At 37.7% G+C, this 26,436-nt stretch overlaps 2 protein-coding genes across 2 annotated transcripts in view; one reads left to right on the top strand and one right to left on the bottom strand.

The window, feature by feature from the left end:
• Window positions 1–26,436, top strand: part of LOC132154697 (protein arginine N-methyltransferase 5-like) — a 463,524-nt gene that overhangs the window by 136,748 nt on the left and 300,340 nt on the right. The window lies entirely within an intron of this gene.
• Window positions 9,039–25,746, bottom strand: LOC132154691 (GTP-binding protein REM 2-like). Its single transcript, XM_059563339.1, has 5 exons — window positions 25,455–25,746; window positions 24,095–24,416; window positions 23,432–23,505; window positions 15,695–15,872; window positions 9,039–9,952 (listed from the first exon to the last, which is right to left on the bottom strand). Exons 1-5 carry the CDS (start codon window positions 25,464–25,466, stop codon window positions 9,618–9,620), a joined length of 921 nt encoding a protein of 306 aa, XP_059419322.1. The 5' UTR covers window positions 25,467–25,746; the 3' UTR covers window positions 9,039–9,617.

Raw genomic sequence — 26,436 nt, forward strand, 5'->3', positions numbered from 1 at the left:
ATGCACATTAAATAAGGGAGGTTCATCAGGTATTATTTTATTTTGAAATGAACAAGTAGGCATCTGAATGTGAAATGTGCTCAGCAAAATCCAATACTGAAAAATGTTTCAGACTTCAAAAGAAAAAAAGGGGAGATGTTCTTTATTCAGAGACACTTGTAACCTAGTATCACAGAGCCAGAATTTTAACTAAAGGAAGTTTTCTTAGGTAAAAATGACCAAATACAGGTAACTTTTTATGCCATGTTTAGAGGTGGGTAAACATGAGATTAACAAATCAATAATATGAAAATAAGAATAATACTAGACCATCATGAAACTGCTATACAAATTTTAGTAAACCATTTTTATTTTAAAATATTCTTCCTGAAAAGAATATTTCTCGCTTGGCCTCAGAGGGTGAATCCTCTCAAGACAGCAACTTCAAACCACTCTATGTGGGGACTGCAGAAAGTGAAATGGTAAGCGAGCGAGCTGCCTTACAATTTACTAAAGAGAAAACTGCATTTGTACTTTGAACGTTAACATAACTGTGTCTGAGAACTGCTGTGACGCAGGTATAGATTTAGTCAGATTAATCTGTTTTATGAAAACAGCAAAGTAGGAGAACAACTTTTCTTCTGATTCTGTGCAACATGTTATTATCTTCCTGTTTTATAGACTAAAAAGTAACAGAAGTAGAATAGTATTTTAGCCAGTAGAGATTGCTGTAATTTTGTATTAAGCATGCATATCATTTTTTTCCTTCATTGTTGTTTAGTCTTATGCGTGGTTTTTAAAGCTGTATTCATCTTCATGAGTAAGAGATAAGAGGGAATGTTTATGGACAGTCAAGGTTTATGGGATGTTGTTGTGAAGCAGTTTTGTATAACACTACTTGTTGGAAGTCTGAGCATTGCAACATACGCAGCTAAGACTATTGAATACACTCTGCTCCTTTTTTTATCATCATTACTTTGTTTCCTGCTTCTACTCTTCTCTTGCTTTGCTTAATCACCTTCTTGGCTGATAGAAGACTGTAAATAGAGTTTTGTGTTTTAGACTTCCTGTTAACAGGTTTTTGGTACTAGATAACTTTGCTTCAGACAAAACGGATATGTTCTGACAGGATCTGGCATCTGGCGCTGGATCTGATATTTCTGGTCTGGAAGCATGATTTAATAATACCTTGAATATGATGCAAGTCACTTTGGATAAGTGTTTGCCACATGCGTTAATGTCTGTGCTACCACCAACTGCAGTTGGTAGAGAAGGACATATCAGCGATATTGAGCACTATTGCCAGCATCAAGACAGAAGAGGACATCAGTACCATGGTCCAGGTGTAGATCAAATATGAACTAATTGAAAAAAACATAACAGCAAACATAGAAAACCTAACAGATGGCCATACAATGAAGGACATTGCCTCTGTGAAGGTAAGATGCCCAATGTGTCAGCATGTGTCTTCCTAGTAGAGAACACCTTTTCTAAACATATTCTTGTTTGGAGCTGTCCAATGAAACCAGCAGTGTTTCATCTGCTCATAAAAAAATTAGACCAAAGATGCCGCCTTAGTACATAAATGCTTTGAAATAAGAAATGTGAAATCAACAGTCAGCCTCTAGATCTATTTTGTTTGCTTAGTCACTGAGTCAAGTTCCTTTGCTTCTCCTAAAAACCTTTGATTTATGCATGATTTACTGCTTCTAGGGACAAGGAAGTAAATATGATGCTATATGACAGCATTTCTGCACCCAGCTCCATCTTAAAGAAACCCAAAGAATAGAGGTACAAATCTCATACACCTCCCTCAACTACTTACAAATCATTAAGGTCCAACCTTTGTCTAAAATGCGGTATGAGTTTCAAAAGAAAGTTCGATTCCAGAGCCCATGAGAAGTCGCACCACTGCTCCACCTGCGGAAAGAGTTATTTAGGTAAATATGGCTCTCCATGTACATGCGGCTACACACTGGCAGGAAAGTGTTGGACTGATCTTATTGCAAGAAGAAGAGAGTGAGAGTGAGGCCCCACTTGAGGAGCTACACAGGGGAGAAGCCATTGTCCTGCTCGCAATGTGGGAAAAGCTTTTCTCGAAGAATACCCTAAATACTCACCTGCGGTTGCATGTAGGCACCCTGCCCCACCAGTGTGCCCCACAATGTGACAAGAAATTCATCAATAACGTTGACTTGGGGAAAAGTCATTCAGCTGTTCTGTGTGTGGGAAGAGTTTCTTGAGGAAGCAAAAACTCAACACTCATCAAACCATTCACCAAGACAACCATCCCTTTCATTGCACAGACTGAGAGAACAGCTTCAAAAGATTGAGCCACCTTACATCGCACATGAAGATCCATTACTCTGACACCCCTTACAGATGCACATACTGTAGCAGATCCTTCAAGCAGACCTTTCCATTGCAAGAAGTGTGGTAGGAGCTTTGCTAGGCTCCCAAATCTCAAAGCGCATGAGGTGGTGCCCATGACAAAAGATGTTACAACTGTTCTCAATGTGGTCTGGCCTTCAAGTCCTCGTCTGCTCTCAGGAGCCACCTGATAATCTATTCCAAGACTCTGTTAGACTGCACCTACTGTGGCAAAACCTTCACTCGTCAAGACACCTTCAAAAGGCATCAAGACATTCACACCAGGATCAAAGTCCACAAGTGCTCAGAATGTGGAAAATGCCTGAGCTCCGCAAGTTGCCTGAAACTGCACATGCAGGGTCATTTTGGGAAGAAGAAAATGTATAACTGCAACGAATACGAATGGAGTGTGGGGAGAGCTTTAACATGGACGGGAAACTGATTACTCACCAACTACAGCATTGAAAACAGATGGCTCATGTTTGCTCCCATTGTGGGAAGTTTGGATGGAAAGAGACACTAAAGACGACATGAGAAGATGCACTCTGAGGAGAGGCCTCACCAGCACTCAGTGTGTGGGACAGGATTCATGAAGAGCGATCAACTTCAACAGCATCAGAGAACACATGACAAGAGAAAATAAATGGCAGTAATGTTTTCATTTTGAGTTCTACTAATATTGTTTTATTAGGCATTATATTTTAGTGAAATGAGTTGCTACTAAATTGATGTAACCTGTTAATATGCACTCCATTGTTTTAACATTTTCTCTTGCTACTGAATTATTTACATTTGTCCAGGCATTCGTGTAATGAGACTGAGGATTAAAAATTGAGACATATTGGCCCCTTATTGAGTTCATTTGAGTGGCAATTTATTCTAGTTATCACTCCACCAGATGGCAGTCTATGCTTGGAGATAGAATTGAATGAATTGTGGTACTAAAAAGGTGCCTGAAAACTCAATGTTGCAGAACCTTCTATAAAACCATGAAAAATAAAAGCATTTCAATGTAAAGTAAAAGACGAGACAAAAGTATTGTGCTTTATTGTTTCAATGTCTCAAGAATATTGTGGATGTTGTGTTGTGTCATTAAACACATTTATACACTGATGTGATGTTTCTTTTATAAAAACTTGCATATGTGAAAAATTATACTTTTAAAATAACCCCTCATGTGTTTTAGTTGCCACTTTCCCCTTTCAAAATGAGTCTGATAAATACATAATGCCACTTAAATATGTAACAACAGTCCACATGTTTGAAAATGAAATAGGATTCTGATGCAAATGGCTTGTATCTGCCAGAGGCGAGGACCGGCTCTGGGATTTAAATATACTAACACTTCACATGTAGCTGCTGTCTTTGCATTAACCCACTCTTGTACCCAAAAGGTTCAATAATGCCATGAATTGTAAAGAGAAATCATATGGACATACTACTTTGGGTCAGTGTTCCAAATTATATTTTTGATTGGATATTTTTGGTAAAAAGTGTTTAAAAATAGCACATTGCTGCATAATTATAACTCTAGATTCTACATTTTGTGCTTTAACCTTTTAAAGTGGCCACTTGATATACAATTCAGAGCAGCACAGATAGCCAAGAAATGTCATAAATACTGTGCTATAAATAGTCTGAAATTATATATTTTTATGATAATTATACTGTCCATGCTGTCAGGAACGACTCTTTTGAGTTCATCACCCAGGTACTTGATCTTTCCATTTTGTGACTTTCTCCATATTTCTTTGATTCTAAGTGTTTTTTTTTTTTTACCAATCAAGTGTTTGGATGTGTATTCCCATTTGGTCATGTGGATGTTTGCAGACTCCACTTTCCACTTCAGCAATTTCATTCCCAGTCGAAGAAATAAACATAGTAAGAAAGTCTGGTCAGGGGAGAGTCACACTCTTGTCTCCCTGACAACAGTCACTAGGCAACTAACATTTGTCATCCCTTTTCTTTCTTCCCTCATGTCCCGTTTCCAACCATCTGCCTTTAGAGTGAAGCCATCAAACCCTTTCTAATACAACTATAGTTCCTCACCTCAAGGAGTGTCACAGCAAGACTTAACTGCTGGTTTGCTTGCAAGAATCCAGACCTCATCCCAACTGCAGGGACAAATCTCAAACACATACCAGGGTATCATAACAAATTGTCTTTATTCTCTCATTTTCAAAGACAGAGTGGATAACATTCATCTACAGAGAGAAACAAGTGAATGGTGCTGCCATGTTTGACCCCAGAACGTTTCCAGAACGTTGTTTTCATTGTTGTTGCATAAGCCTGTGTGGCCGGCCCCCACAGAAATGCTTGGTCCTATGGCATACTGAGTGGATTTCATGAGATCATGTGTTGATGGGTCTAAAATGTGAGTAGGTGAAAATACAGAACAAAACCTGACCGTCTCTGTGGGATCTGTGTCTCCTCTTATGGCTCAAAATATGCTCACATGGTACCATCCCTAAACACTTACAATTCCAGCCAAATTTATATAATTTGTGGTAACCCTCACAATAAGGCTACAGCGATTTTATAGAACATTATTAAACAAACGCTCATTTCTAAACCTAATTATTAACTACCTCTAAAATCATATGGAAATAATGGGTTGAAAAGAATGATGTTCCAATCCTGTCAAATGACTTGCATTAGTGTTGCTCGATGCATCAATGATTGCATGGTGCTCACCGTTAACACTATTTCAACTTTGACCTTGGTAGCTGACCTTCTAAGCTTTGACAATGATAACCAGACTCGAAGGTACAAGAATCTCAGTGTTTTTCAGAAAAGATTTCACATCCCTAGATGTCTTTTTAAAATAAAAATCTAATAAATAAAAAGGCTAAATGGCTATTTTTCCCCCCATTTAGTTGTATGATTTTTATTTTTATTTTTTGACAATCCCAAGATCTCGCTTACAGATCTACTTTGATTGGAGTAACACCACATTTTTGCTTTGAAGACCACATGCTTGCTTTGAAGATCTGGTGCAATTCATATGGAAGGGTCTTAACTCTAATATATTGTTTGAAATAAAGAAAATTCCTATCAAACAGACACCCATGTACTATTTGGTGAAATGAGCCTCATGATAAAGACGATATGAGAAAAAAAGACATGCTTTAAGACTACGTGAAAAAGTGGGCCATTCTCAGTATTGCTTGTCCTAACCTCTGGTCCTTTTTTGGTGATTATTTAGTTAGAGGAAAATGAAAGTACAGTTTTAACCTGAACCCAGGGTTTTATGGCGTTAATTGAAAGTGCCTTTTTCATCTCTGAGACTTGCATTTAGCTACTGCATGCAGCTAAATACCTAATAATATATATTACAATCAACCGTATAAAGGAAAATGATAGTCAGTTTATTCACTTGTCATACAAAATTGAGTTTGAAGATGACTTGCTTTCATTATAGACTGAGGTGTCAAATTAGCTCAATGGTAAATTCACACAACCAAGTTATTCTCTAGAGTTTGCCCTGATTTAAGAGACTTTATCAAAGCTCTCTCTACAGTCCAATCTGCTTTCCCTGCTAACACTGATTGCCTACTTTCTTATTTTATGATCATTAAATAACAGGTCTGTGTATTACTCCAACCACATTGGTAGAGTTTAATTATGATTGCACATAATTAAGAGTTTAAATGGATGTTAATATCAGAAAAACAACAACCTTTTGCAGTTACATCGCAAAATGTCCCATTACATCTTAAAACAATCATTTAGTAAGTGATTTTGTGATTTTCTCCCTATGGTTAAGACTTATTGTGAATATGTGAATATAGGTGAAAATACTGACTGAAGTCATTACTGTGCGTCCAAGATTACATTTCACTAATTACTGTTTAAGGGAGAAATTGATCAGTACCTAATCACAAACATTGCTTATGTTTGAATAGTTACTTCCTGTTCTGAAAAATTTACGATAAGCCAATTAATTCCAACCACAAATTTTGTTTTCTAAAGAAAAGGATGTTATATCAGCAGTGCGCCACATTTTCACTTGAAATCGTTCATCATGCTACAGAAACCACGTATGCAAACTACTTTAGCAAGTGTTAAATCCGCTTGTAAACAAGGCCCTTGAAGGTACAATTTGCAATTACTGCAACTGGCCGGCTGTTTATACCAGAACAATTAAAAAAAACTTGAATATCATTACCACTCCTCCGCAGTTCTGCGCTGATTCAGCCCCATATGTTGCACATTGCTTTGCGATTAATCTCTAAGCAAATTTCTTGGGTGCCATATGCCTCTGCAATAACAGAGTGCATTAGGAAACAACCCCATTCAGGAGTCAACACATCCGTTGTTTGGAAGAGGTTAGCCAGTAAAACTGATGTTTATCACTAAACATTGTATTTCAAGAATAATTTAGTTTGAAAGAGTTGTCACAAGTTCAGTTCACATTGTGATTTAACACTGTGTCCTAAACAGATGTAAAGGCATAGAGAAATATTTTGTCAGTTTTTAATTTCTTGGCTGCAATGTCAAATAGCCCAGCCCACAATGAGATCTCATTACTTCCATAAAAATGTGTATAAAACTGCAAATATCTTCTCATCTGCTATTTGTTTCTATTATTTGCCTTTTTTTTTTTACATAGCAGTCTATTATTACAGTATCATTTATTTCAAACTGGTCCTTTAATGGTGTGTAAAAATAAACCGTTTTAGGTCACTTTATATGAATTTCTTTTTTTGATTTTTTTTTTGTCTGGACTACACAAGACTACATCTGGTTAGGACACAAGTGTTTTCTCAGAGCCTTAACCACTATAAACATTATTCTGATAAGTAGTCAGTCGACCAGTAAGGCTGCACGATATATTGAAATAATTGCACTAAACAATATCAAAATACTCATACAATCAAATTGCTAGGACTTCAATTTAATTAAAGGGATAGTTCACCCAAATAGCAAAATTGTGTCATTAATAACTTACCCTCATGTTGTTCCAAACCCATAAGACCTCCGTTTATCCTTGGGAACACAGGATATTTTAGATTTAGTCTGAGAGCTCTCAGTCCCTCCATTGAAACTGTGTGTACGGTATACTGTCCATGTCCAGAAAGGTAAGAAAAACATCATCAAAGTAGTCCATGTGACATCAGAGGGTCAGTTAGAATTTGTTGAAGCATCGAAAATACATTTTGGTCCAAAAATAGCAAAAACTACGACTTTATTCAGCATTGTCTTCTCTTCCGTGTCTGTTGTGAGAGAGTTCAAAACAAAGCAGTTTGTCATATCCGGTTCGCGAACGAATCATTCGATGTAACCGGATCTTTTTGAACCATTTCACCAAATCGAACTGAATCGTTTTAAACTGTTCACATCTCCAATACGCATTAATCCACAAATGACTTAAGCTGTTAACTTTTTTAATGTGGCTGACACTCCATCTGAGTTCAAACAAACCAATATCCCGGAGTAATTCATTTACTCAAACAGTACACGGACTGCTGTGAAGAGAGAACTGAAGATGAACACCGAGCCGTCAGAACTGAACTGATTCTTTTGGTGATTGATTCTGAACTGATTCTGTGCTAATGTTATGAGCCCAGGTAAACCGAAGGCTTGAATCAAGGGCAATCATCGCCAATGACGCCATTACGTCGATCGCAAAAGAACCGTTGAACCGTTTTCTTCAACCGGTTTATTGGATCGAACTGTCCGAAAGAAGTAATGGTGATCCGAAAACCGATGAAACCAGTTCTTGACTCGTGAACGAGTCAGTCTATTGTTCGTTATCTGGCTCGGCTCGGTGTTCATCTTCAGTTCTCTCTTCACAGCAGTTCAGTCAGTGTACTGTTTGAGTAAATGAATTACTCCTGGATATTGGTTTGTTTGAACTCAGAGGGAGTGTCAGCCACATTAAAAAAGTTAACAGCTTAAGTCATTTGTGGATTAATGCGTATTGGAGACGCAAACCGTTTAAAACGATTCAGTTTGATATGGTGAACTGGTTCAAAAGGATCGGGTTACATCGAATGATTCGTTCGCGAACCGGATATCACAAACTGCTTTGTTTTGAACTCTCTCTGACAACAAACACAAAGAGAAGACAATGCTGAATAAAGTCGTAGGTTTCGCTATTTTTGGACCAAAATGTATTTTCGATGCTTCAAAAAATTCTAACTGACTCTCTGATGTCACATGGACTACTTTGATGATGTTTTTCTTACCTTTCTGGACATGGACAGTAGACTGTACACACAGTTTCAATGGAGGGACTGAGAGCTCTCGGACTAAATCTAAAATATCTTAAACTGCATGAACAACAGGAGGGTAAGTTATTAATGACATAATTTTGCTATTTGGGTGAACTAACCCTTTAAATAAATGTATGCACTGCATGTTTCAGAGTGAACATCAGTGGCAAACCACCAAAATAAACGCTTGATAGTTTAATACTTGAAAATGTATTATTTCAATATCAGTATCCTAAGTTTATAGTCATACTATAAAATTATTTCAAATTAAAATCCAAATTTTTATTATTTTGTACTTAAATGGGTCAAAGACATTGGGAATATGCCCTATGACAACTGTGAAAAAGAATTCTGTTCAGTTTACAGGATTCAGTTGGTTCTCGTAAAGAGTATACCCAATTGTGAACAAAATGTTTAACATCTTAAAATCTGTGACTCAATGACTACTTTACTTTAAATCACTTTATTTGGTTTCCCTAAACCTGAAAATCATTGAGGAAGAGGAAGAAAAGAGAAAATCTAAAAAGCTGAATACATGCATTAACTAATGCATCGTATTTTGTGCCGATGGGCTTTAAAAAGTTTTTTTTTTATTTTATTTATTTATTTTTTTTTTTTATTACAACAGGATTTTTACTACGGTTCTGCATCCGTGCTGTGTCAGCATGGTTCTACTACAGGAGCTACCTTATCACCACTAACAGCCTGCCACAGCCAGCATGATATACTCATTACACTGAGATCCGGTGCTATATTTGGGTCGGTCTGTCTGTTTACAGGCCTCTCGCAACCTAAAAGGTCATGTTCTGCCAGGATATACTGCTAGGTTTCGCTGCACTACTGTCATGTTCAATGACTGAGAGACTGGTATAAACAACTAAATTTCACACATAGTTTAGGTAATATCTCTGGAGAATTATCTCCTCTGTGATGTGGTGCAGCAACACTGTCTCTTATCTCCTCACCTGTCAATCTTACATGCAGTTCTTCAATCCCTTCACTAGCCTCCTTTAACACCTCCTCTCCTTCTCTCTCTCGGTCATTTTTCGGTTACATTAGAGCGCTGAGGTCATGACAAGAACGTGATTTCTGCCTGAGCATCCTGCTTCCTCTGTGTCTGCTGAGGTCTCTGTCTCTGCCGCCCTCCCTGTCCCTGTCTCGGCCGAGGTGGGTGCGTGGAACGAGCCCTGACAGAAAGCGCTTGGCCCTGCTGGTCAAGCTCTCTCGGCGGGCCGCTGTGGGGGACCCCTCTGTCCAGCCGGGTCCCAGGTTGTGGCCCCGGGCTGCTCTCACAGCCACTTCCAGTAGGTCATTAGTGTGGTGGTCCAGAGAGACAGAGAGCTCCAGATACAGGCAGCCAAACATCATTGCACTGGAGTGCGCCTCTGAGAAAGAGAAAGAGAGAGAGAGAGAGAGAGAGAGGTTGAGTGATACAGACACAGATGGAGTTTGACAATCTCTTGTCATATCAACACAGATTAGCGTTAGATAACTGAATCAATTGAGTGGGACTGAGGGGCCGTAGGAAAAGAGAAATAAAGGCTAAATGCTTGCTGTACAGTATGTGTGGGTGTGTTTGTTCGGAGGTGTGTGGACAGGATTGAATTAGATCACTTTAGATGTCGACTAGACTGCACCATTGTGGATGTGTGACATGACCTGAGAGAAGAAACAAACAGACGAGGAGGAGAAGGAGACTGAGAAAACTGAAAAACATTTATCATTGCAATCCAGAGATGACATGTATTTTTGTAGGGGGCTGTATCATGAAAAATGTAAAATAAATTATTTTATAGTTTCACTTTAGCACTTCATTTGTCCTCAGTTCAAAAGACTTTACTGAAACCAGTGTTATTTTAGTATTATTTATATACTCTATTTATGAATATTTTGAATTAGCTTTCATTCGTTAGTTTTCGTTTTCATTTTAGTAATTTTGTTATGTGCTTTCATCATGGTTTATTTATAAATAGTTTTATAGCCTAAATTTAGTTTTAGTTTTAGCACTTTAAATTAAAATCGTTTATTAGAACTTTTCTAATTTCCGTTAAAGCAATTTTATTTTATGCAACCTTTATTTCAATTGACTTAATAATTAATAGCTCAAGTTAAAAAAAAAAAAAATCTATAACACTGAAAGAAGGCAGGTTGTGCAGAAATCTGACAGCACAACAATGAAAACGTTCACAGATAGCCACCCACATTTACACATCAACTACGCCTATTCAGTGTTCAGCAACTTGGCCTGGCCTGACATAGTAAAGTAATGAAGAAGGATAGATTAAAAAAAAACTAAATAAAAATAAGTTGATGGTAATATTCAGTATTATTTTGTTATTCTTGTACCAAAATAAGCAGATACTATTACAGTCGGTACAGTGTGTACCTAATGACAAGCCCAACCAAACAGTGTGCTGTTCCTGGCATCATATCCTTTTGAAAGCTATAGAAATCACAGCTATAGAAATAAGTGACTGATGTTTGTTTTTCCCATGATAATTTCGATTTAACCTTAGCAGTTTGTGTGAAACTTTTCAGCATGGATTGTTTTATGAATCTGTCACTGGCTTTGCAAAGAGGCTGTTATTGTAGAATGAAGCAGTGGCAACTAGATTGAATCCAACAGCAAACCCACTAGGCTAAATAAGCAAGGTCTTACAAAGTTACAATAGCAAATAAAGCTTATTTAATTAGGATCCAGTATTATTTGTTGATAGCACATTTTTAAATAACAGAATTTTTTACATTGTGACAGGTTCACAAGGAATACATGAACAGAAAATACATGTATTTTCCCCTAAAAATTTGGGGTTATGATTTATTTATGAGAGAGAAATTCATACTTTTATTCAGCAAGGATGCATTCAATTGATAAAAAGATAAAAAAAAAAAAAACATTTATAAATGGTACAAAACATTTCTGCTGCAAATAAATGCTGTTCTTTTTTTAAATGTTTTATTCATCAAACAATCTTGAAAAAAAAATCAACTCGGCAACACAGGAATAGATAAACAAATGCAGCATTTAAGAGAATTATTTTAAAACACACACACACACACACATATGCCAAAGTGTTTATATATATATATATATATAGCTTTAACTACCGTATTTTCCGGACTATAAGTCACACTTTTTCATAGTTTGGCTGGACCTGCGACTTGTAGTCAGGTGCGACTTATTTATCAAAATTAATTTGACATGAACCGAGAGAAATGAACTAAGAGAAAACATTACCGTCTACAGCCGCGAGAGGGCGCGCTATGCTGCTCAGTGTTCCTGTAGTCTACCACTGAAAACAGAGTGCCCTCTCGCGGCTGTAGATGGTAATGTTTTCTCTTGGTTCTAAATAAATGTGACTTATAGTCCAGTGCGACTTATATATGTTTTTTTCCTCATCATGACGTATTTTTGTACTGATGCGACTTATACTCAGGTGTGACTTATAGTCCGAAAAATACGGTATAAATATAGCTATAACTTTAGGATATGTGTGGCATATGTGTGTGCACATAATACACACACGCTAAAGTTGCTTAGGATAAAATGCCAAAAATTACAAATTGATAAGGGACAGAGGTTAAATTGAATGTGAGATTTGAGGTGGGGAGAAATAAAAAGACTTAAGGGAAAAAAAATAAAAGGATAAAACATCAGATATGACCCCTATTAAATATTGGACACTTATCATTATAAAAAAAAAATATGAAAGGAAACCCATTTGTTCTGACACGACAGACAGGAGATTTACAAAATGTGTGTAGCATTATGAACCTTCAGAGTTGTAAATTCTGTTTATTGGTATAGACTCAGTATAAGGTTGGGCATCTCGATTTCAGTGATTTAGTCACTTTGACCTTACAGCATGTATGCATACAATGTCTGTGAGCCTGTTTAAACAAGGCTTGAATGTCAGCTTCAGATAGCTGACTCACAAATACACCATGTAAATTAAACCCATTTACATGAAGCCGAGTACACAGTGAGTATGTGCTTGTGTGTTCGTATCAGAGACAGGAAGATAGATGCAGACAGAAAAAGATTTCCATATCGATGACCACACTGGCTACAGCACCCGGAGGAATAAATGTGCTGAGCACAGATGTGTCCTCTGAACTTCCTACAAGGTCCTTTTCTCCCTGCCACACCCATCTTCTGTATACCGTTCTTACTTGAGGTTGAAGATCTGAACAAACCCCTAAGCTTAAAAGTATTAAACTTTGGAGCATAACTCATCCCACACAGTTTGTGCCCCTGACATGAATGATTCATTCAAATTGTGCAGCTACGTTCTGTAGATGTGAAGGGTGCTATCAAAGTCTCTTTAAAGGCACTCTGTAACATTCTCAGGCAGCTATTTCCAGCTTTGCATGAATAGCAATATACCATCATCTCTAAAATCTGAACATAACGGTATCTTAAATATTGTATCTTTAGCTAAACTCACATAAAAATATACATACATATATATATATATATATATATACACACACACACACACATATACTTTTTTTTTCAGGCCAATCCTATTTAAAGGAAACCTGTAGTAAAATCTTGAATGTGTTTAAAAGTCTCTTGTGCTCACCAAGGCTACATTTATTTGATAAAAAAAATACAGTAAAAAAAAAAACAATTATAATTCTTAACTTAATATCATTATTTATATTTTGTATATTTTAATATTTAATTCAATTTATCCCATGTGATGTAAAACTGAATTTTCAGCAGCCACTACTTTAATCTTCAGTGTCACATGATCATTCAGAATTCATTCTATTCTGAAATCATTCTATTTTAATCAATATGGCGATTTTATGTTCAAGAAATATACGGATAAGAATTATATAAATGTGTGTGTGTGTGTATATGGCCTTAAATGTTGGATTTGCCATTACTTTGCCCTGTTGTTTATAATTATGATAGATGAACAGCAAAGTGAAATAAACATAAGAATACAGTTTATAGATGTAATTTTCCAAAAGAACAGAGCACCTCTGATGTCGTCCTTCTCGTGGAACCATCGTGTTATCAGCTCTAATACATGAAAGTGCCTGCACACCATTTCCGTAATGATTACAACACACTAAGCTTCTCTGTCCTCTTTCCTTATCCTCCTTATCACAGCCCTGCAAACACATAGCACGGGGGGGATCACTTCACCATGCAGGCGAAGGAGAGAATTAGAGAAAGAAAGGTGTGAGGGAGAGAATATGAGTGCATGTACCAGCATTGGCATATGTATATACACATACACACCAGACACACACACACACACACACATAAAGATAGTAACACCAGCACATTGTGGGTGAGAGATAATACAGAGCAAACATAAAAAAAGGCCCAAATATGCCAAGCATGACAAACAGGTGAGAAGAAAAGAGGAGAGAGAGAGAGAGAGAGAGAGAGAGAGAGAGAGAGAGAGAGAGAGAAAGATGCAAGCATGACTGTGAAAGCAGCCAGATGCATTATGCCAGTTTACACTGAGGGGACACTTGCCCCTTTAGAGTTTTTGAGGCATGTATTTTTTTTTTTAATAAAACAAAAATTGAATACTGCATATTTAACTGAACTGAGTTTAACTGAAATTCTGCAAACAATCATATATAAATGTATAAATATATATAATTTAAAATTGTAAGCAACCATCCTCCCATGTGTAGTTTAAACGCAATTTTTAAATAGACCTTTTTCAAATACATTGTAGGTAAAGAAATACATTTGTTTGAAATGATGTGGCAGAAACTAAACAGTTGAACTAAATTCGGCCCTGCTGAGAAAACACCAGCAAAGCTATCTAGATTCCATATCAGCCCTAAATGGACAATGTGCCCACTTTACAAATGCACATCTCCTAGCAGCACCTGTTCATGCTGATAAGCTGAGTGATTTTTCTTGCCAGGAATCCATGAAGCCTATTATATAAACACAGCCAGATAGAGATAGAAGCATTTAGACAAAAGCTGAGTCACAGCAGCAAGGTTAATATAGATGACTCACAAGTGTGAGAGGCAGAGGTGGGCCACAGGGGGCCTTGTGTGTACAAAATACCTGTTGAATTATAGGGTCTGTACTCTAAATTACTGTATTGAAATTGCTCATACATTTTATTCTTATTTTCCTGCAATTTTCTGCTTATTTTCAAAGCACTTGAAGTCAACATTTTCTAAATGCATGTACTTATTGTGAATGATTCATCCATGCATGTCTTATTTATTTATTTTATTTATATTGACCTCGTGAAAAAAACAAAAATTTTAATCAAAAATGTCTTAAGTAGATCCTCTGGCGAAGCTTTCTGGTTATGTATGCCAGACTTTTCCAGTTGTTTGGTCTTCTTAAACCTATCCCCTTTCTTACATTTGACAGCAAGCCCTATATTTTCTTTTCGAATAATAAAATTAACTGAGATGAACGTCATAACAGAAAGTTTGATTTGTCACAACTTCCATTTCATAGCAGCTTTAACATACAGACTCAATTTATACTTTGTTTTATTGATAATTCCAGCCTTTGCACCTCTTTCCAGTTAATTTATTTGTAGGCTATACATTTCAGGAAATGTTAAATGTAAGATTAGGTTTGAAAATCTCCCATTGACTTTTGTTCAGCATTCACAATCTCACAAGACTACACCGGACACCTTCAGCATGACAAAAAAAAAGAGCCGGATTGCTCTTTACTGACACTTTTGATCAATTTAATGCATCCCTGCTGAATATTTTTCAATAGCAGTGTATCATTAATTAATTTCTATGTTTTTATTCGATCAGATATTTTGAAAGTATTTGGACTATTTTGACCGTAATTTAGCACCTATAATGTTTCCATTACAGACACAGTGTAATCGACTGTGGTGTAATTCTAATAACTCCATTTCCAATTCCAGTTGGTCCTTTTCCTTATGTCTAGTTGCATTCTGAACTATAACTGGTCTTTGCATATTTCTATTACTATCGGTCTATCTTTCTCTATTTGTGTTTACAAGGTTTCATATACTATAAAAATGTTATTCTTCCATTTGACCCCATTCTTTTAATTCCCGGTAATCTCTGCCAGCTATGCAGCAAATCAAGTTGAATTATGGGATCTGTAGCTCAAGGACTTAGATTAAAAACAGGCCTACCCTCTGTGCTGATCTCACGGGAGCGCACAAGGTCACTCTTGTTGCCCACTAGGATGATGGGGGTGTGCGGCAGCGTCTCCCTCAACAGCAGACGGAGCTGAGCGATCCGGTGGAAGCTGCGCCTGTCCGTCAACGAGAAAACCAGGATGCACACCTCACACTGCAGAGTGGACAGCTCCTGTCAATCAAATCAAATCCAAACACAGATACACGAATGACATCATAACTCAAACAAGAAGATTCAGTGCTTCATATATATACGTTACAGAGCATTAGATGATTATTTGTCATCGGTACAGTAGGTCAGTAAAAGCCTGTTCACACCAAGGATAAACTAGAACTATGATGATAAAGATACACTTCTATGACAATAGGAAAGCCCACACCACAATCACAGAGGAACAATATCATTGGAATCACTTTCAGGATGATTTGATCTGCTTGATAAATGATCAAAACATTGACATCTGATCAGAATCCACTCAACTTTAAGAAGCCCAAGCATTTAAAGCAGCAGATGCTAATATAGTTACAATTTTAACTATCTTTATAGTCATCTTTTTTGGTATGAATGGGCCTTAAGAGGAGGACATTCTTTGCTTGAGTGCAGCTCAGGAGTGTTTGTGTCCATGAAAAAGAGGATTACTGGGATTTAAAGAGGATAACCTCAAATCTACGATGGCTCGGTTGTTGTTCCAGCTCTTAGTTTTGTCACCGCAGAGCTCAGGTGTGTTCAGAACGGCAGCAGATGCCTCTGTCAAGCGTTTACCCCCCGAGAACGTCACATCACCACTAACAGTTTACAGCGCCAAAGTACAGCCACACCGGAGTCTGGCTTTCTCTTTGTGACAGCTATTACAGGGCGGCTGTCACTACATTTTTAACGAATTGAGAGAAGAAAGAAAATGCTTCCGTCCCCTATGGACCACTTCCTATTTCATCTCCTAATCCAAAAGAGGAACAGATAAATAGATGGAAAGCCTGTGTCCTACATCTCGAACTCCCCAAAGGCGAATTCCAGCCCTCTGGAGAGCTGCCTAAAACATTCACATTGCAGCCGAGCCAATCGCACTCGGCCCTGGAGCGTGAGATTCACACAGCCACAGAAACACAGAGTTTCTCTGGAGGGGAAGAGTCTAGTGGGGCGGAAGTGAGAGAGGAGAGGGGGGCTCGGCCACCTGCCGCAACCCCACACAGGAAGGGCACGGGGAGGAGGTCATCTCTTCTGAGGAGCAGACACGTATCCTGATGAACAGTGAAGACAGCACGACATGGTCGATAGTGCTCCTCGTGATGGAGGGGCTCTCTGGGGCCGGATGGGCAAAGTAAAAGGTCTTTTCATTAAAAAAAAAAAAAAAAAAAAAATTCCAGAGGGAACTCATGGCTCACAAGCTGTGCAGCTCTACTGAAGATGAACAATCATTTGGAATTTTTTCTTTTTTCCAATTCCCTTTGGTGCCACTAGTGGTACAGAAATAATCCATTCCAGCTTTAAAACCTTTAAATTGTTTCTCTCCATTCTGTTGCTGTGGTTAAGCCTTTGGTTGAGAATAAAATGAGTTCATAGGAGGTCATAATGCAGATTAGAACCTGGGCAAAACTCATCTCTGACCATAAACTCATTCCCAAGAACTGTGTTCCTTCTATACTAAACACACCACAAACACACCTTCCTCTTTGCACAGGAAGACAGATTACACAGAAATCAGGCCAGATCCTGGTCAATAAGCCAAAACAGAAGAAACGCAACAAAATCTTTGATTCATCAGTGTTTTGGTCTTTCTTTCACCTTAAACATATTTTAACAGAAGTGAAGTGACATTCGGCCAAGTATGGTGACCCATACTCAGAATTTGTGCTCTGCATTTAACCCATCCGAAGTGCACACACACACAGAGCAGTGAACACACACACACACACTGTGGACACACACCCGGAGCAGTGGGCAGCCATTTATGCTGCGGCGCCCGGGGAGCAGTTGGGGGTTCGGTGCCTTGCTCAAGGGCACCTCAGTCGTGGTATTGAGGGTGGTGAGAGAACTGTACATGCACTCCCCCCACCCACAATTCCTGCCGGCCCGGGACTCGAACCCACAACCCTTCGATTGGGAGTCCGATTCTCTAACCACCAGGCCACGACTTCCCCACCAACAACTAACAAGATAAACTTTGAGAAAATTAAGTATATGAAATAAATATAATACAAACATTAAAAAGCAATAAAATAAATATGAAGATTTAAATATTAAATATAATGATATATACATAAATTAAATATGCATAATAAAATATACATAAATTATTCTATCATCAAATATACACAAAATATTAAAGTAAAATATTGAATATCATTAAATAAAATAATATTATTTTAACTAAATACATACATAAACACACATATATACACACACACACACACACACTATATATATATATATATATATATATATATATATATATATATATATATATATATTTATATAATAACATTAATTGTTGTTTATTTATACATTTAGTTATAATAATAATGTTTTTGCAGTTAATGACAATTTATTAATGGATATGAGGAATAGGGGTGCATAAGAGACTTGAATTTGTTGCTCCGTAGGGGGGAGAGGTCGAGTCTGATAACTGGATGTTGAGACATAACCGTGTGCTGAATGTGTGTCTGTGCACCAGAATGAGGTCCCCACCCCTGCAGACAGTCACCACAGACCATCTGTCCACACATCCCATCCTCCAAAACATACACATTTGGCCCGAGAGCCCACACACAGACATACACCATCCCATCTGAAAGTGCTTTCTCAGCTGCTGAACAAGCCAATTCTGCTGCTATAAACACAGGGCACACATACCTCCAAAGAAATAAAGGCCCGCTTACTCTGCCAAGCACACCAACATCAAAGAATAAACATCTCCCTAATGAACGTTACACAAAGCTCACAGTCCATAACGACACTAGGGCTGAGCTGTGGCACACTGTACTTAAGCATAAGGCTCCCAGCAGTACTTTACACACTCTGTCTGAGTGAGATAAACAGATGTATACTTCACACATTTATATAAAAAAAAAAAATAAAAAAAAAAACACACAACAAAAAAACCTCCTAACTGTCTTGTCAGTTTACACACACAATAGACCATACCCAGTAAACAAAAACCATATGAGCCGCTTAGTTTCATCAATATTTCACCTCAAAGTACTCTATTAATTATAGCCGAACTGAATGGCCCCAGTCTACCAGCTCATTACATTCCAAACATATGCAACAAGAACTGGTAGCATCTTGTGCTATGGTCATGGCTGGCTAGAGCTAGGGTTGGTCTGGGCTATGTTTAGAATGGAAAACTAGTTCATATTGTAAAATAAATCTGTTTGCTATCTTCTTAATAGTATGCATACGTAATATGTAAAACATTTCAAAAAGTAGAATGTGACATGCTAACATTACTTTGCTATGCTGCATGTTTTATTTTTGAAACTAATGTTAATGTTAAAGGGCTAGTTCACCCGAAAAAGACATTTCTGTCATCATTTAATCACCCTCATGCTGTTCCGGAGAACAGATGTGAGACAGAATGATAGCCTCAGCCAGCAGACATTTTCATTATATGGGGGGAAAAAAATATTTTTTGTTGTGCACATCTTTTAACATATTTGTGTTGCAGAAAGAAAGCAAAAGAGGTTTGGAAAAAAAGCGAGGATGAGTAAATTAGTTAAAAAAAGGGAAATAATACACAATGGTATTTATTTAATATAACATGTAACTATATAGAACTATGCTATTTTTAAAATATAAAATAGATACACATATACACAGATATTTGATATTACATTCAAAAAAGGCAAGAGAAAAACGGCTTAACATTTGGAATAAATCAATCCAGTTTACACCCCATTTATGCTGATTTCAAGGCAAGGTTTTGGCCAATGTATTGGACACAGGTGATCAGAGATTGCCGATACGATTCCATGCTGGAACACGGAAAAGGGTGTAGCGACATGTGATGCAATTCCCAATCCCGACCAATGGCAGAGCAGGTGACCAAATATGGCTGACCATGTGTCGGCTATTTTAGGAAAGAGAATGACTTATTAAAGGCCACTGTCGCAAGCACTTCAAGTCTAACCGTGCTAACAGAGGCCGTCTAGACTCAGCTCGGTGTGCGTGATTCTATATTTGTGAGTATGTGCATGTTTGCATGTGAATGAATGCCTGTGCCTAATCCAAGCTCTAACTGGGCTGATGTGTCAGGTGTTGATTGGGTGAACTTGGGGAATCTGCTATAGAACCAAAATAGACCTGCATCCTCTGCAGCTACTACTGATGCAGCACTGCATGAGAATGAGTTAATTCACCGTCTCTCTCCAATTCTCCATGGTTCAGTGAACAAAGTAAGTTGACAATGAGGCTGCAGCCCGCAGAACAGACTGTAAACTTACTGCAGCATCTTCACCGCATCCAGAAACATTGACCTGGTTTCACAATAAGGAAACTGCTGACCTTCACTGAATCATCTAAGACGTGTACCATTAATTAGTAATGCTTACATTTTGCCTTAAAGACAGACAAGGGAGAAATGCTTAGAGGGTGTTTTATCCCCTCTACAAGGATAAGGACAGAAACAATCATTCTGCAATTATTTTAAACACACTATGATTCAAACCACGATTTGACGAACATTTAACACTTCATCTTGCTGCTTCCTGGATCAAAGCAAATCACAAAAGGCATACAATTATTGAATAAGCAGCTCTTGTACCCAAAAGAGTGTGCGAAACAACAAACGGGTAAGCAATAACTCAATCTGGAGCAATGCCTCATGCATCGGAGTCTTGTTTTGCCCACATTCTGTTGCCAGTAGATAGAGTTACTCTTAAGCGAACCACATTGTGTTCTCACACAGTTAAGTTTGCTTTTAGAGGTTTTAGAGGTTTGTTGGAATTTCTCATACTCCGATTTATTAATTTTTTTGTTTTGTGTATGGTATAGTATATAGTATATATATATATAGTATTCGTGTATAGTAAACTACATCCAATACAGAACACCTCCAATTCATTTTGTAGTATGCATTGCAGACTATATTTTTCTTTAATTCAATTTCAGACTTTTGTGGTTTCTCATCCAAGGGAATATCACTTTTGATTGAATCAATTGTGCAGCTCCAACCTACTTAAATCTTGAAACAAACGAAGTAACTACATTACTGACAGACCTCTGCTGAATATTCATGATCAAGCTTCAATCCAGGAGCTACAGATTGCAATCAGTGAACCATAAAACTATAAGGGCAGCGCTGAACCTGCATCTGTAAAATTAAAATTAATCACTGCATAGTTTATCTGGGATCCTGTTGTTTGCTGGAACCACTGGTAGCCATGGCAACATGAAAACGGGGAGGGCAGTATCGAATGAAACGCAGTGGGTGAGGTCAGAGGTCAAGTGATACGATGTGCCACAGAGGAAGAGAGAAAAAGAGGGATGCTTTGAAAGAGAAAAATGGTAAGATGGAGAAAGAGAAATGATGGAATGGGGGGGGGGGGGTTGGAGTTCTTCCAGCCACTGCTCTCTCCCTCTCTGCCCTGGAATTAATCCAAAAGTTGCAGTCATTCTGTGATAGCAGCATCACTATTGACATTCTTGCTTGCAACAAACAGCAGATCTGATGACACAAACACCATTTGGAACGGGAACAGACTGGTCAAAGTCAATCAATTTTGACCAGGGATTTGAATAAATATGAATAATCAACATGGCTACAAAGGCAAATTAATACCCTTTCGGTATGCTAAACATCTATATGCACAACCCTATATCATCACATCAAATTCAAAGGTGTTTAAATAATTTCTAGTCAGCTGTGAAACAGAAAAGACACTCTGTGATTCATACAAAAGTCACAAGCATGTGCTCATGATATCGCTGTGATACATCTGTGTGTTCCAGGTGAAATTATCATCTTATTTCAGAGTATAAACAGAGCTCTGAGTGGATGATACACCCACACTACATGCTTTGGACTATCATACGAGCGGGTGTAAGGCAAATACATGCATTGCACATAAAATCATGAGGAGCTTTCAAACTGGTACTTGTTCCCCTGGGAATGTCCTATGGTTTGAGTGAATGTCAAATGGCTTGTATCTTCATGAAATGAGGAAAAGGTGATTGATAAGTGAAGAGACAAGTGAACTAGTCAAGAGGAATCAATTCCAGATGAAGGTGAATGTAAATAATTCAACCTAACAGATGCTGTTTTCCATTTTAATATATTTAAATTTCAATTAATTTCTGCGATAGCAAAACTTATATTCAGACTTTTAACAGCAATTACTCTGGTCTTTAGTCACATGATCTTTCAGAAATTTATAACAAATGTAAAAAGTATTTATAGTCCCTTTTAATGCATCTTTACTGAATAAAGATATTAAGTAAAAATCGTATTGACCCCAAACTTTTGATTGTCACTGAACGATATTAATGTTTTGAAATACAGTTCTGTGCTGTATATTGCAAGAGCCATATTTTTTTCTTTACTTGACAGTATATCTGGAACAGTATAATTCTGCAACACACTAATGCAATAATCTTGACTGAAAAGCATAATGATAGATGCCACAGTATATTGATTCAGTACATCATGTTAGATATTGCAGAAATAAGTGACTTTTAAAGTGGTAAAGCAGAGATCCTAATTCACTTTGGAATATCAAAGAAACCCAGAACCTGGTTGATCTTATAGAGGGTACACATAAAACGCTTGTAAAAGGATCTTTAAACCCGGCAGTTACACTCAGCCGAAATGGAACAAATTACAGGAAACTGAAAACAATTTGCCCTAAAGTAAAAGGAAACAGAAATGACAAACAGACAACCCTCAGCTGGAAGGTCAAGGGCAGATTTTTCTCATCTTTCTCAGCATCCGTTCTCTTCTCTGTTATCCTTCCCTCTCTTTTTTCTTAACAACTCGCATATAATGAATGTTCCTGCACAATTTATAGAACTTCACACCGAACACCTACATTAATGCAATAGTTCATGTAAATTTAGCTGTATAATTCAATTATTCCTTTAAAACGTTTAGCATTTTTTTGAGGAATAATTCATCCCAAAATCATGTAATAATGTGCTCAAATTTATGTCATTCCAAAACTGTGCGACTACCTTTTTTTGTCTCAAAGACTTTTTTATATATATATTAAAAGTAGTGTGTGTGTGTGTGTGTGTGTGTGTGTGTGTATGTGTATATATATATATATATATATATATATATATATATACACACACATTTTATATAGCTTGGCAAACTACAGTTTCAACATAGCTTCCCAAACACTGCAGTTAAGATATTAGAAAAGAAGACTTGCATTTCCTGAAGCAGAAACCTGCAGTCACAAGGTAGCAAAAGAATCGTGTTCGGTAAGCTTAGAATTTGTACTTTAGTGCTGTGAAAAATAAAATGCTGCATCAGTCACTTTGCTGTTGTCATGACAATAAGTATGCATCTTGTTTTCTGTCAGATGAATACAAGAATCTGCAGCAGTACATGTTTACGTATACGCAGGGAAGGCAAGACCAATCACAATTTAATGTGCATAACACACTCTCACCTTGCAAGCACTATAAGAAATTCTGAGAGCCAATGAATAAAAAAAAAAATACAAATCAAAAACAATCCAAAACAAGCAAACCTCAGTGTGCTTTATGCATTGTGAGAGTGTTTGACTCACCTGTTTCCAGTTGTCATACACTAAAATTGTGCTGTCTTCATCATCCACAGTCACTCGCCGCTGGTAACCCTCATCTACAACACACACAAAGTCATTTCTATGAGAACTGACACTCAAGCATAAAGTGGAATCACTGGTATTCTATTAGCATCTCATTTTATTCCTGCAATTGAGCTGAAACTGGCAATTTCACAAGATCAAATGTATAATAATATATCTGTGGGAAGAATACAAAAGAAGTTTTGAAAGGTAAGATCAGAATTGGACTCGAGACAGTTGCGTAACAATAATTTATCCAGTGCAGAATCGATGCACAAGGACACTTGAGAGAAAAAACCCATCTGTGTGTCTGATTGGCTCTTTATCCCCTAGTAAATGACATGCTTGGTTTGTGCAGAAAGTGTCTGTGCAGAGGCAGTACTCTGAGGGTTCTCTCCCACCTCATTAAGACACAAAATGACAAAAGACCTGAAATAAGATGGATGCCTTCATGGCACCCACTCTATTTTTTCAAATCAAATACGGAGAACCTTACACTATGATCTCAGGTTTCTGTAAGGTGATAAGTGTGTTTCATCCAATTCAGATCTAAAAATAGTACAATCCTCAGCATCATGATGCTTGATGCCGAGCATAAGAAGGATAAACTAATATAATCTTTACCGGTTGCTTGGGTTTCAGAGTCTATAGAGAGTGATCTGTCTGACAGTCCAGCCAGGCAAAGTGCCAGAGAGGATTTGCCCACTCCGTTTTGGCCCAGCAGTACTATCCGAAGCGGTCCGTGGTACTTTTGCTGTGGCGGTTTTGGGAAAGGAGAATCTTGGATATTGCTAATGCTGATTTGCGGAGTGGCAGACTCGTCGAGTCCCGGCGTCCAGTCATAATCCTCGGACACAGCTTCCTCTCGCCTCAGCTGATGCTTGATTGGCAAGGGGGTGCTACCCCGGCGAAGTGGGGGCGCAGCTGATAAACTTAAGCCGAAATCCTGTGAAAACCGAAGACAAGTAATAACATAACTCAGAGGCAAAGTGGTTCGTTCAATAAATCTGAACATCAAGAACGATGACAGTCTCTATGATATCTAAATTAATGTACAGATATAGAAACAATCCAAGTGCAGGGGGGGGGGGGGGGGGGGCGTGATCCTCTGGGACTTTAGGGTTGCACACTCTATACAAAAGTGGGTCAAAACACGGAGCAGTGCGTCCATTCACAATAACAAGCATCACTTGCTTTAAAAGAGCAGCGTAAACATCCCAACAGACCAAAAAGACAAGGATCGCAGTGAGTTTTCTCAGTCTCAGGGCTGTTGAGGGCTTCGTCCATCTATCTCCATCAAGCAAAATCCCAAAAGAGCTCTTAAACTGTTTACCATGTTTGCTCACGAGGGCTACTGGCATCAATATTAATATGGCAATTAATCAAGCCGCAGCACTGCAGGTGTGCTGGGGACCTTGTACGTCTGATCAGGTGTCAGACATCCAAGACACACATAGACAACCAATTAAAGTAATTGAAAGGAGGTAGTTAATTAATTTAAATCTTTATTGAGGGACAGACAGTGAAACAACAGGATGTAGTATTCTGCTTGGGGTGAGGTAAGCTCTTAACAGTTACTTTTAATAATTATTATTATTATAAAAAAATCTGAATTTTAATCATCATGATTATTGAAGCAGTATGCAAACCATTACGATTATAAATAATTTCTCGACTATAATAGGAGGTCTTGCAAATATTATTAAGTTACAGTGGTTATAATAATCAACATAGCTTTGGACCGTTTTTATCATTACAAGGACACTAACTATAATATTAGAAGTAAATCGAGGACTGTCTCAGCATGGGAATGCTTTCTAACACAATCACTTCTACAGAAACAAAATCAACACAAAGGCTGCAGAAGAAGAGAGGGTGTGTTCACACCGGTGTACATCCCAATCCTGTGAAGGACCCTACAACCCACACACACATAGACACACACACACACACACACACACGCGCGGGAAAGTGATGATCTTACCTGGTCCGACATCGTTATTCAGTTCATCTGCTCTCAGTGAGACATTCCGCCGTCCATGTCATGTCACAGAGCGTCAAACACTGCACAAGCGTCGGTGGGGATTGTTACATTACACACTCGACTCATATGCCATCACACGGCTGTAGTCTAAAAAAAAAAGAAACCCAATGTGACTCTAACTGCGCAAAAATGTTCCTTTTTCTCACGCTGACTTAACCGTAGACATTTAATCTCTTCTCTGCGAACGGCTGCGCTGCGTGACTGACGTTTTACTGTACACCTGTGAGTCCCTTTAAGTCTCTAAAATAGTGGCTTTTCATTTGAGAGCGTGTAGCCCCGCCCCCGCACCGTAGACACGCCTCTTCATTCCAGCTGTTACCTGAGTGCTAACAATCTCTCTGGATCTCTCTCTCAGTCTCAGATCCACGTAACTCTATTTTTATTTCTAGTTTTATATTCTATTTATCGATATGTTTAATGTTTATATGTAATATTAATAATTCTAATGCTGCTCTGGAAATTCCATTTATTGGAACCCTGGATTGGGTTTGGTTTTAACCAATTTGATTATTTTTACAATTTTGCATAAAACATTTTATGATTGGGGTTGGTTTTAACCAATTTGATTATTTAAATTTGTTTAAAATGTGTGTATATATAGCCTATATATATATATATATATATATATATATATATATATATATATATGTATGTGTGTGTTTTATTCTTCCTTAAAAAAAATAACATGGCATATTCCAGAAGTTGTGTATTTGTTGCTGCACCGCCTCTTTTGTGAGTGACAGCAGCTCCAGATCATCTACAAACAAGAGCCATTTGACTTCAGTGTCTAGTAGCGTAAAACCAAGAGCTGTAGGCTGTCTCTCTTTTTCTCTCTCTCTCTTTCACACACATATTGTGGACAAGTGTTCATAAGCTTAGTCCTTGATAAGTACTTTATTTGAATCACAGCTCTCCACCTCTA

Source organism: Carassius carassius, chromosome 12, assembly GCF_963082965.1.
Source record: "Carassius carassius chromosome 12, fCarCar2.1, whole genome shotgun sequence".
In the NCBI taxonomy this organism is placed as follows: Eukaryota; Metazoa; Chordata; class Actinopteri; order Cypriniformes; family Cyprinidae; genus Carassius; species Carassius carassius.

Coding starts and splice junctions, on each gene's coding strand:
- LOC132154691 (XM_059563339.1), bottom strand. Junction 23,506..24,094: donor CTCTGAAACCCAAGCAACCG/GTAAAGATTATA, acceptor TGTGTGTTGTAG/ATGAGGGTTACCAGCGGCGA. Junction 9,953..15,694: donor CCGTGAGATCAGCACAGAGG/GTAGGCCTGTTT, acceptor TCTCTTTCTCAG/AGGCGCACTCCAGTGCAATG.